Source organism: Poeciliopsis prolifica, unplaced genomic scaffold (genome assembly GCF_027474105.1).
Source record: "Poeciliopsis prolifica strain line A6 unplaced genomic scaffold, Auburn_PproV2 SCAFFOLD017, whole genome shotgun sequence".
NCBI lineage: Eukaryota > Metazoa > Chordata > Actinopteri > Cyprinodontiformes > Poeciliidae > Poeciliopsis > Poeciliopsis prolifica.
The window spans coordinates 1512423-1525190 of NW_026562392.1; the positions used below are offsets into that span (position 1 = coordinate 1512423).

Consider the following 12768-nt stretch of genomic DNA (forward strand, 5'->3'; position numbering starts at 1 on the left):
AATGGGCTATAGACAATAGGCTATAGGCAATAGGCTATATGCTAAAGGTTATAGGCAATAGTCTATATGCTATAGGTTATAGGCAGTATGCTATAGTCTATAGGCAATGGGCTATACACAATAGGCTATAGACAATAGGCTATAGGCTAAAGGCTATAGGGAATAGGCTATAGATTATAGACTATAGGCTATAGGCTATAGGTTATAGACAATAGGCTATAGGCCATATGTGTCTAACTCCAGTCCTCGAGGCCCGGTGTCCTACAACTTTTAGATGTGCCTCTGCTGCACCACTCCTGAATAGAATAATTTGGTCATTAGCAAGGCTGTGGAGAACAAGGAGGAGGTAATTAAGCCATTTCATTCCAGTGTTTTGTACCTGTGGCTAAAAACTACACATCTAAAAAACTGTGCAATAACTGTATGTAAATGCCACCAGGAGAGTAAACATTTCTTGATTTCGTTGAGAGCAGTGATTTGATTGACTAATTCAACAGCAGAATGGACATTATTTTTTAATTGTTTGAAATGAATTTAAAAAGCTAGAAATGAATTGTGGGCAGGTTCTGTTGAACATTGTGATATCATATGGAATGACTTGTCATCAGGCGCTTTTGGAACTTTTGTCAATAAGAGAGGAGTTCCTACAGGAATTCATCCATTTGAAGAGTTAGAGTCAGAAGAGTCAGACATATTACTTCAAGAAATTCATTAAGTTGAACTGAGCTTCGGTTTTTCAAGTAAGTATTTATTTAGAAGTGAGTGAGGCAAAGAAAAAAAATTGTCATTTTGTGCTAGTTTTTTGAAGGACGTGTGCAGCAATGCTGCAAATAGGTTAAGGAAGACAAGTTGTTAGTAATCAGTTTTTAGCTCTAATCAAACCATTTTAGCAACTTCTTGATGTAAATATCAAATGTCTCATTTGTATTTCAGCACGTTTTTTTTTTCATATTTGCAAACTTCATTGAATATTGAAACAGCAGAAAAAATATAAGGAGTTCTACGTGGAAAAAATTGTTTTTCCTTCAAGTTTGATAGATAGTTTATGATTTTCACACATGAAATGATCGATTTAATCCTCATTTCAGTTCATATAATATGTTTGTGTTTATCATGATGATTTGATAAACATTAAATGAAGTTTTTGATATATTACATCATTTAATTTACAATGTTTACTTTGAAAATGACTTACTGTAGAGTTGTGTTGTACATTTTGGACATGCTTTGTGCCAGACACGGATAACCTTTCCCTGTCTTTGTTTTCTATAGTCATGCAAAGACGAAGTGAACGTTTGCAAAACAATGGGTACTATGACATGTATGGCCAACCTGTTATCTCATACAGGGAGACGCCAGTCAGGTATATTAAATCAGCAATTTTTTTAACTCTTATGTTTTATGCAGTCGTGTATATCTTAACTCACTTGCATATTTTCCATCTAGGCCCAGACGGAGGCGCACAGCATATTTCCCTGTGAACCACCCTTCAAATAGGGAGATGATATTAAGAGTGAGGATTCATTGTCGTGAAGACCAAGCAACCCAGACAATAGACACGCTGATTCAAAGCTGCTTTCACACCTTTGTCTTTCTCATCTTTGCTGCTTTTGGTAAATATTCTCCTTCTACAAATTTGTAGACTATTTGAAGTGTTATAGAAAGACTGCATTTTGAATGTTGTCTCACTGTCATCTTCTGCTCATGTTCATCAGGTTGTATTTGGTGGAATATTTCCCTCCACTCACGACCCTCGAAGTTATCGATGACACCACCTGAAATTGACATGGTAGGCTTTCTCTTCCTAATCTTAACGCTGATTTAATTATCATGAACAAACATAAGAACAAGCTGTTAACTTCCATGTTGTGCACAGGTTAGAGTCTTTGCACGTAAGGATGAGGGATATCTCTCCAGGCTGCAATTGATGGAGACAAAGGTAGACTACCTTCTGCCACAAGTAGATCTGTGGCCCAACTTTGCTTTGGAGTCCCAAGGTGAGCCATTACAAATAAAATCATAAACTAGTTTTCAAATTTTCAGTATTACATTTTTATGACTCACATTATTTCTGTTTTTGTGTTTTGTGCACAGGAGCAACAATTTTACGCAAGACAAGCTCAGATACATATCACACCTATAAAGAATTTGAATTGTTTGGGGTATCTATCAAGCTACCTGCTATAGGCCCAGAAATCGTTATTAAGGTCTGAATGATAAAATAAATATTAGGAAAAGTGGTGTTTCTTGTTGATATAATATTAGGCTTTACAGTTTTCTTTTCTCTAAGTCTTGGTAACCCGCCTAAACTTTGTTTTGTTCTCTGTTTTCAGGGAAGATCTCATCTCAGTCCAGGACACTGCTGGGCCTTCGCAGATTTACCGGGACGTTTATCCATAGCACTGTCCCACAAAACCACCGTCACTCATGTGTCAATGAGTCATATTCCCAAGTTCGTTTCCCCGACTTCCTCAGTCTCTAGTGCTCCTCGAGAATTTTCTGTCTATGTAAGTCACGTAAAATGAGTGTGAAAACTATAAAACATCCACCTATAGTATATGTTAAGTGTACATTTAAATTGTATACATTTAAAATGTATTGATTCAGTATGACATCACTTGATCTCATTCTAAACTCTGTAAACTTTCATTCTGCACTAATTAATTTTCTGCTTACCTCGGGATGTGATATGTTTTTAGATACATCAAATAACTTCCACATATCGAGAAAGAACAAGATAATGAATTGCATTTCTGTCTGATTTTGTCTCAGGGAAAGGAGAACTTGCAAGATGAGGAAACTCATTTGGGAACTTTCTTGTATGATGAAGATGGCGACCAAATACAGACCTTCAAACTTCCTGTAAATATGTCAAATGAATGCTTTATAAACCAAATACTGTTTTCACAGAAGCCCAGATCGACTGACCCTGTTATAAATGCTGATCATATTTCCGAACATACAACCATAAGGTTCTTTACTGGGTATTACTAGCATTGAATTAAAATACAAAGTACTTGAAATAAAGTACCGTACTATTGCTCCATTCAAAATGCTCCAATGAAAATTTCTATTTAAACCATAAACATTATGTTAATTCTGCACTTCCAGAGCTGTTGAGAGAGACTGTAACAGATAGATAGCATTGAATTGAATTATGTTGGCTAGAAATAGTGCCTAAATAAACCACCATTCCCCACCTGCATAAAGTTTTGTTATTTAACCATAACTATTCCAAAACACACATACAAAGTGAACAGATAGAAAAAACTGTTGATTTTTTTTTGGCCATCACTTAGGGAGGAAAATAATTTTTCTCTTGGCATAAATCTCGTTAAGACTTTTATTTATCTTGACAACAAAAAACAAAAAGTCAACGTCTTATTGCTGCGGTGTGGAATCTTCTTCCATCAAGACGGAGACTCGGATTTCTTTTATTGAACATTTTTGTTCAGTTTTAATGGGGAGAAAACAGCGACAGCTCATAACAGCAACAGTTTGTTACCTAGCAATCAAAGTCAACAGAAGCAAGACTGTGAGAAAATACAGAACCAGATTCTGTTAAGCATTCTTCAAAATAAAAGACTTCCTCTACCCAAATAAATCATGCCTCACATTTAAATATGTTTCTCTTCAGCTTTTGTAATTATTTACAATCATTTTAAATTGAGTTAATAATAATCACGTGAATTATGCTTGACAACACTTCACAAACAATCATTTTTCTTGTCTCTGTATAACAAACAATTAAATCCCAGTGTTACTACATAACATTTTCCTTTCTGGTTAGTAAAACCTCAGTGTAATTACCTTGCTATCTTGAGATAAACTATGCAAATATATTTGCAGCAAGGCCAGTTGAACTCGGCTTCCATAAGACAGACCTCCTTTGTGTCTATTGTCTGTCTATTTGTAACTATGGATTATCAGTCTAACCTAATTTGTATCTGTCTTGGTTTACAGGCCGATAAAGTTGACACATTCCACTACGTGACTCTAAATGTGAACAGTAACTGGGGTCATCCGGATTACACCTGCCTTTACAACTTTAGAGTTCACGGTGAACTTGCCAAATGATGAGGACAAGGAGAAAATGGATAAAAGATATCAAAGGGAATGTATTTTTTTCTTTTCCATACACATATACACAAAGGCCCACAGGTACAACAGGAACCAATTACTATTATGTTTTACAGGAGTGACACATTATTATGGTCCCTTTATACTGTAATAGTATAGATTTTATTCTGACGGACTGAAATGAGGGCTGCACAATGGCACAGTTGGCAGCACTGCTGCCTTACAAAAACGAGGTTCAGACATGATAAAAGTAGCATGCGTGGGTCTCTTTCCGGCTACACCGGTTTCCTTCCACAGACATAATAAAAATGGCATGCCTGGGTTTTCTCCGGCTACACCGGTTTCCTCCCACAGACATAATAAAAGTAGCATGTGTGGGTTTTCTCCGGGTACTCCGGTTTCCTCCCACAGACATCATAAAAGTAGCATGCGTGGGTCTCTTTCCGGCTACACCGGTTTCTTCCCACAGACATCATAAAAGTAGCATGTGTGGGTTTTCTCCGGGTACTCCGGTTTCCTCCCACAGTAAGAACATGACTGTTAGGTTAATTGGTCTATCCAAAGCCTACTTACGTGTGAGTATGTGTTGCATGGTTGATTGTCCTGTCTATCTCTAAATAGAACAGGATCCATTAACACATCTTTTTAAATAATTCTCATGTTCTTAACCTCCTCCCAAAAATCCGTGGTTTTGTTGCATTGCCACAAGCGATGTAATAGTGCCCCTTTCTCCACCATGTATACACAAATCTAGAATGATGGGGTTAAACTATTCAGTTTTACAGGGGTGATGTATATTCTCATCATCCATTTATACTGTAATAGTGTAGACTTTGTTCTAATGCATTGGGAATGAGGGTTGCACAATGGTACACTTGGTAGCATTGTTGCCTTGCAGAAAAGAGGTTCAGACATAATAAAAGTGCCATGTGCGGGTTCTCTTCGGTACTCCGGCGTCCTCCCACAGTCAGAACATGACTTAGGTTAATTGGCACTGCATGGTTGATATTCCTGTGTGTTGCACTGGGATGGATTGGCAACCTGGACAATTCCATGTTGTGAATTTAAGTCCTATTTTTTGCACCATTTAAAATGAAAGTACTGACAACATAACATAAACTGTTGTTATTACAGTTTATGTAATAACAGCTTTTACATAAACTGCTGTTACATTTAACATAAACTGTCTGAGAAGATTAACATATTCAAACACAAACATAAACTCTGAAAACAGTACATTTATTTCTTGATCAAAATGTAAGACATTTTGACCAGGATATGGGAACACAGCAACATCACTTTGTAGATAACAGTGAATGTTATTCTTTCAGGTAATTTACTGCTACAGGCAATAAACTGCAACAGTCTGGGCATTATTTTCTGTAGACTAATAGACTGAGAACTACTTTCCTACATCTCTCTTTTTTAATATGTGTAATGTAAACTAATATTGTAACTAAATCTGTCTTTCTTCTTTCAGAGGTTTGCTGAGAGTTTTTTGTTTTTCTTTTTTTCATTATTTTTGCCCTCTTGAAGCCAGCCAGCCTCGGCAGAAGGCTGCTCATCCTGAGCCTGGTTCTGCTGGAGGTGTCTTCCTTTTAAAGGGAGTTTTCCTCTCCACTGTTGCCTTGCGCTTGCTCAGGATGGGAGATCCCTTGGATTAAACATCCATCGCGATCTGCTGGTGACCCCTCCGCAGAATCGCCACCTTAACGTGGTGGAGGGGTTTGAGTATCCCCATGACCCAGATGGAGGTTTTGGCTTGGGCTTCACCCAGTAGTGAGGCTTCCCAGGCAGGCTGCCATTGGGGAGGGATCAGACTAAGAGCGATTCAAGGTTTTCAATGAAGGACTACCAAAGGAATCAGGTATTTCAAGGAGACAAAGTTATCCCAAGTCCGATTTTGCAGGAAGTTTCTCTCTATAAACAGTCAGTTATCTTCCTCACTGATATAAATGTCAAAGAATTCAATGTACTCCAAGGCCCTCCTGTGACTGCTAACTGTGGTTCCATCAAGGTACCAGAATGTGAGGAACTTAAGGTCAGATGGGGTCTAAGATAACATCAGAAACATATCAGAACCATTTGCTTTGGAGTCTCAAGGTGAGCCATTACAAATAAAATCATAAACTAGTTTTCAAATTTTCAGTATTACATTTTTATGACTCACATTATTTCTGTTTTGTGTTTTGTGCACAGGAGCAACAATTTTACGCAAGACAAGCTCAAATACGTATCACAGCCACACTGGAAAAAGTGATGCACGGAGCTGTTCATTCAAGCTAATAACTACCATTGAATACATTGTAAAATAATTGACTTGATGGTGAAAGTCAATTTTTTGCATTCTGAGGTGTCAATTTTGATTCAGACTGAATTAATCATACTTCTGAAGGAAAGAAAGCAAATATTTTGATTTCTCTCAAAACATACTGACAGGAAATGATGTAATAATTTGAATCTGAGTCACGTGAGAAGAAGTTGTGGAGAAGTGCTTGGAGAGCATCGTCCGTTTCGGCATGGGAAAGAAAGAATGATTAACGTCCTAGCATTTAATCGAAGAATAAACCTGCGGTAAGTACTAACCTAAGCTGATGTCTTAACAGGCCTACAATTGTATTAATGCAAAAGACTGAGTTAATGTCACCTGGTTAGCAAGCTGAAGGTCCCGCCTAAATATGGGTATCCCAGTAAACGCTTTCTTTTTTCGCCGGGTTAAATGTGGTGTCATTTCTGAACTTACACGTATTTCACGAGAAATATCACTATGTACATTGTTCGGTTGTAGCTGAAATTAATTAAGGTAGGCATAATTCGTTACCAATCAATCGCTTCCACCACGGTTCGCTCGGCTACACCGTGAACTTGACTAGCTCAGGATATTAAGTCAATTAGTTTGTCTAGTGTGTTTATACCAACCATTTAAAAAAAGAAAAACATGTGCCACCTATGAGTACATTAATGTGTAGTAGCTCATAGACTTAGACTTAGACTTCCTTTATTGTCATTGTACAAAAAAACACAAGGTGAATCTTGACAACGAAATGTCATTACTTCGCTACCAGTGTAGCAGAGCTAAAACCTTATACTACCCAATAAATAAATACAATACAAGTGCCATTGAATACACAGGTTCAGTGTTGTGAAAAAAACTAAACTAAAGTGCATGTATTGACCATGTCCATGGGGGGTCATTTGGTTTGTGCGTGTGTGGAGGGATGTTATTTGGCGTTAAGCAGTCTGATGGCCCGGGGGAAGAAACTGTTCAGTATTTGTGCACCTGTCACTGCACCAAAGATACTTTGAGACTGTAGGAACCAAAACAGGAGCCATCCAGTCTGTCTTCATATTTAAAGAGGGACTACCAGTGGCCTCTGGCAGATGTACTAGAATGGCTTTACATTTTCACTGCTTTGAATTAGTCTGCCATGGATTCAATATTGACCTGTAAAAGCACTGTTTATGGTAGAGCTAGGAATTGAGTTGCTAGATTAGTCTACACATTGCATAATAACCATTTTGATTGTCCCTAAAGGGTGCTGATGCAGATTTCAGAAGGGAGTGTATCCTCAAAGCTCTCATCTACCTGGGAGAACGTGTTGAGGACCTTATAAAGGAATACATGGTATGTCCAGATATTTTCTGTCACAATGATGATTCAACTTTATTCATCACAGGAGACCACCTATGCCATTATACAATATATAGTGATTAATGAGGTGTGCCAGACTGCAGTTGTTCAGTTGCATATTTCCTATATTTTGCCTCAGGTCTCCCAGAAAGATCAAGCCAAGCAGGAGCTGGAGAGGACCATCATGGCAGACTTCGTCTTCAGAGAGAATTCAAGCCTTCTACAGCAGCCCCAAGACGTTGGGATTGTCATTGATGGTGTGGAAGTCCTCAATGAGTTGCCTTCTGTTGCAGCCGGAGTTGTAATGCTCTTTGGACTTTGCTATGCCCTTATCATGGAGTATCCACAGGGTTTCAGGTTCACCTTTGAGGCCCTTCAGAAGATCCTGATGGAGCTTGGTTCCAACAAGATGACTTCCAAGATTCGCAAACTCAGTGGTGAACTCAAAACTGCACAGTGGTGTATATTTGTGTGTGCTTAATGTGTGCATGTAGTTGCCACTGGCTTCTATTTAAGAGGTAGACCACCTCAGCAGCACTTTGTTATACAGGCTCACGGTGTCACTTTCGTGGACTGCTTTTGTTGGAATTTTACTTCTTTGATGATGTTTAGAGATGCAACATTCCTTGTGTTTGAACAGTACAACAGTGGATGCTTTCCAACCATTTAATTTAGCTTGGTAAGCCATATTGTCTTTATTTCATTGCTCTGAGCAACAATGACATGTTTATATTTGTTTGTCTGAACATGTCACTTTTTTTTCTCCTTTTTTACTTGTGAGGAATAAATGACTTTGTAAAAATGTTGCTGGAGTGTATTAAGTGTGATTGATGTGAGTGATGCAAATAGTTTTTTAAACCAAATTTCTGAAAAAAAAAAAAAAGACTTTTATGGTGAAAATGAATTAACTGGTGCTAATGCCTGAATATTGCTTTGGTGCGATGTATATATATTTGATTGGTTCAATGTAAATATTTTACTTTGGTTCCAAAACTGAAATGTAAATAATTTAACTTGGATAAAGGTGAAGAATTAATATTGGCTCAAGTACAATAATATGGTTTGAATCAAAATTAAATAGCCATGTTGTACCAAACAACTTTATTTACATTCTGTGAAGTCAAATATTTTAGATGCAACAAATGGACATCAAACTTTTTACTTTAAGCAAGGCCACACTTTTTCCAGTGTATGCACTGTTCAGCCAAAAGCTCATTCTTGTTTAATCTTCAGAGGATTAAGTTTAAATTTGCTTGAGTAATGTACGTCCAACAAATCAGTCAAAAGATATTCAACTCAGTTGATATTTATTTGACAAGATAAATACAAGAAAAATATTCTGTAAAACTATTCACTAACTAAAGTGGTGTCTCTGATGTAACTCTGTAGTATGTAATATAAAATAAAATACATCTATTTTTACACATTTGTGAAATTGTCAATGTGTTATGATAGTTTGGCTCCTCTGCCTTCTCTCAGCCCTAATTCCAAATAACCAATCAGAGCCAGGAGTCGGGTCTTAGAGCATTAGCATACTGTCTTAAATGCTAAGGCTAGTTAGCATGGCCACAGATGACAGCAGATAATCAGTTCTCCTGTAACAGGAAGCTGTTCCTCCGCCATCAGCACATTGACCAGCGAGTACACAACATTCACTGACAGAACGAAAACCCTCATCCTGTCTGATTGGTTGTTTTTGGTTGGGAGTGGTGAATTTCTTCAGTTAGTATTAGCAGCACAAAGAGGAGATGAAGGAGATCAAACTTTTCTTGGATTATACTGTGATAGTTTTAACAAATATATATAAAAAAAGATTATTTTTTAAATAAAATTTATATACTGAAGCCTGATAAAAGCAGCTTGTTAAAACCCTATACACCATGTCTTCAGCTTTGAGTTTCCCCTAAACTCCAAAAGACAACCAACACTTCTTCCCTTGTAAACCGGAGTACTACAGGTAGAATATCTTAACGTAAATTACAGATGGTAAAAAGGTTTTTGAGTTCTTCAGGGTTCTGCCTGGGTTTCATCTGAAGTTTCAGCGATAGTATTCTTACTACAGACACTATGAAGTGTCTGTTTTGCAAAGGACACTTGAGAGTATCCAACTAGGTGGTCAATTGCAGTAAAAAAATAATGAAATAAAAAATAATCACAAGACGCTGTTGTTCCTTTGAGACTTTCAGGCTTTTCATTCCTCACCATTTTCATCTCTCATTTATCTCTCTCTCTGTAGCTCCTCTCTGTAGGAGGTTCACCTCAATCGTAGTCTCAGAACAACCCCCATTTACCCTGCACAGCGCAGCGAAAACAACCATCCAGGAACACACACACACATGCACACGCACACACACAGTCATTATCAGCTTTACTCCCTCTTGAAGACATGCAGGCTTACACACACACACACGCAAACACTCCAAACATGAACGTGGCCACATTAATTACATAAGCGGTGGGGTTTTTCCTCCCTGCCATGTCCACTGCATGCCCTGAGATATTTAATAAACCTGTCACTGCCACGACTCCCCGCTACAACCTGGACTTAATGAGATAGATCACAACACACTCATGCAGATGGAGAGGAAGTCCAGCCACACAGGTTGGTCAGTTGGAGCGGATTTGGAAGCCTGTTTGACACCATAATGGAAAAAAAATTAAAAATCTGATCCGAAAATCTCTAATCTTTCATGAAGATGTCCAAACCATGTGGAGGAAGTTTTATGAAAACCCAAATATGAGTCTTTGAGGTCCCTTCATACAATTTCACAAAAAGAAACTCCGACTTTTACTTGCACAAATGTTTCATTTATTTTCACTTTCATGGAATAAGAATATTTCAGCGCTCCTTTATTGCACGTATGAAGGGTTTAGAAATATTTTAGAAATATTTTAACTTCATTGTCAACAGCAGTAGCACCATGCAGAGAAAGGTTGCACATGGGGAATGTAATCAGCATTTGAGGTGATGATAAGATAATGCGTTTGCTTCTAATTACATGAAACAGCAACATGAATTATGATTTTTGCCATTACTCTGGAGCTGGAGGATGTGGGGGGATTACATCTTTTGTAGGCTCCAAAAAAGTTAGAAACTTAGAGTAAAAGTGAAACATTAACTCTGTATGCAGCAGCATAAATTGCAGAAGAAGACACATTTTGCGACCAGTAAGCCCATGGCCAGAATGATGCCACTCCTATGGTTCCAGGTGTGTAAGCCGTCACTGTGTTTGGTTTTAATGGACGAGAAAGACATGATGGGATGGGAAAGTAACAGGCATTTAACACTGTAGCATATCCAACCTGGTCACCAGGTAGACTAGGTTGTGGAATATGTGACATAATTCTGCTGCGTCAGCAGACAGGCTTGGACACGGCGTGCGCTCCAACATGGAAGCAGAACCAACAAAACAGCTGAATCCCATGTTCTCTGCTCTGACAAAGAGTCATTCACCTTTTAATGCAGGATGCTTGAGTTTCATCCACAGTTGGAAAGTTGTACCTTAAACAGAGAAGCAAAATATAAAGAATAGAAAATCAGGTCTTGAGGCGCCACAAGGCTGCGGGTCATTAGCTGCATGTCTTGCCTTTCCACCTCTGACCTTATTCCTTTCCAGCTACTGTTAAATAATGGCCAGTAGTGCCATAAAAACCTTAAAAAAATGTCATTCAAATATCCATGTTTGCAATTCTGCAAACAGAAAGAACTGCTTGGATGAAACATTTGTCAAGTTATTCTGTTTCCAGTGATTTGCTTTAAAACTCTGTTTTCCAACCAAATTTTTGCCAAATCACTTTGAACTTTCACTTTAATAGGAAGATCAGAATGTTTTACACAATGTGTTGACAGACAATAATTTTAAAATTTTGGAGTCCCCATTTCAATCTGACAGAGAATTAGGAAAATAAAGATGAGAAAAACGGCAAGCAGGCTTTATAATCACATGGATTTAGAGCTCAGCACTAAAAGTAAACTAGCAAAACAGCAGAAGAAAACCATAAAAAGCTGCTCAGAGTTTGACTGCTGTAATGCCACTCCAGATCGTTCCAGTGATTATTAAGAAATGTATTTTTTTAAATAAAAAATATAAACAAAAACAGGAAATCACTTTTGCAATGCATTATTATCTTTAGAAATGTGTCTATATCTTTTACTATCATAACCAAACTTATTTTATGACAGAAAAATGTATGAATCAAACTCTGCTAGGGGTAAGATCAATTCTAGCCTTCACTGCATTTCTAAGATGCAGATGATCTTATTGTTCCACAGAATCCACCTAATTTTAGGCTAATGCATCAGAATACATGGAAAGATCTGACACAGTTTGGCAGCAGCTTAACTTATCCATGTCCTAGCTTGACCAATTAAAACCATAGAAAAGAAGTATCTCCATTTTTGGGAGGTTTAAGCATTCAAACAGCTACCTCATCCTCCGTTCATTAAAAGGCATCTTCTGGGTCTTTGAGTTGTTGCAGTGATTTACAGAAAAAGGAATGAAAATATTTTCTTCAGCCTCTCCTTGTGGAACTTAAGTCCTGTGACTCTTTTTGTCCACATCAAAAGAAGAAAATAAGAAAATAAATGTCAAAGTACAGTAAAGAAGTCAATGAAAAAAGTCAAATGATGTTTAGCCTTGATGGATAATTGAAGTGTCACCCTTCATTGAATGATTCCTCATATATCCATAGAAGTGGTGGCAATTTCTACAGTCGGACTTGCATTCCTAGAAAAACAACAAGAAGGAGCTCCAAAGCCCAATTTCTTGGAAATTATTGAAAATATTTCGAGACGTTGAAGGCCAACTCTGTTCACGTTCACACCGACCTGATCTGGTTTTGTGGTCGTATTGCTGTGTTACATTAAGGGCCTGTGATATTTGGTTCACTGTTTAAAGTCAATTTCAATGTTTCCATTTGGGTGTTGACATCCTGAGAAAATATTACGTATTCAGGAGGGACTTTATGGAAAGAATTCATCCTGTGATGATCATATGGCAGGATGAGCAGATTCTTTGAAGTCATAGACTAGATGGTTTGTGTTGTGGTTTCATCAG

At 37.7% G+C, this 12768-nt stretch overlaps 2 protein-coding genes and 1 long non-coding RNA gene across 3 annotated transcripts in view; 2 read left to right on the plus strand and 1 right to left on the minus strand.

Moving 5' to 3' along the window:
• Positions 1-12768, minus strand: part of LOC129367440 (low-density lipoprotein receptor class A domain-containing protein 4-like) — a 215163-nt gene that overhangs the window by 63343 nt on the left and 139052 nt on the right. The window lies entirely within an intron of this gene.
• Positions 652-4344, plus strand: LOC129367442 (SUN domain-containing protein 2-like). The gene is made up of 9 exons (XM_055041856.1): positions 652-740; positions 1273-1363; positions 1447-1613; positions 1716-1789; positions 1877-1997; positions 2095-2207; positions 2334-2507; positions 2773-2862; positions 3964-4344. The coding sequence occupies exons 2-9, from the start codon at positions 1275-1277 to the stop codon at positions 4075-4077; spliced, it is 942 nt and encodes a 313-aa protein (XP_054897831.1). The 5' UTR covers positions 652-740; positions 1273-1274; the 3' UTR covers positions 4078-4344.
• On the plus strand, positions 5784-6400 carry LOC129367444 (uncharacterized). Its single transcript, XR_008606702.1, has 3 exons — positions 5784-5947; positions 6098-6183; positions 6280-6400. It is a non-coding gene; the product is annotated as an uncharacterized LOC129367444 (long non-coding RNA).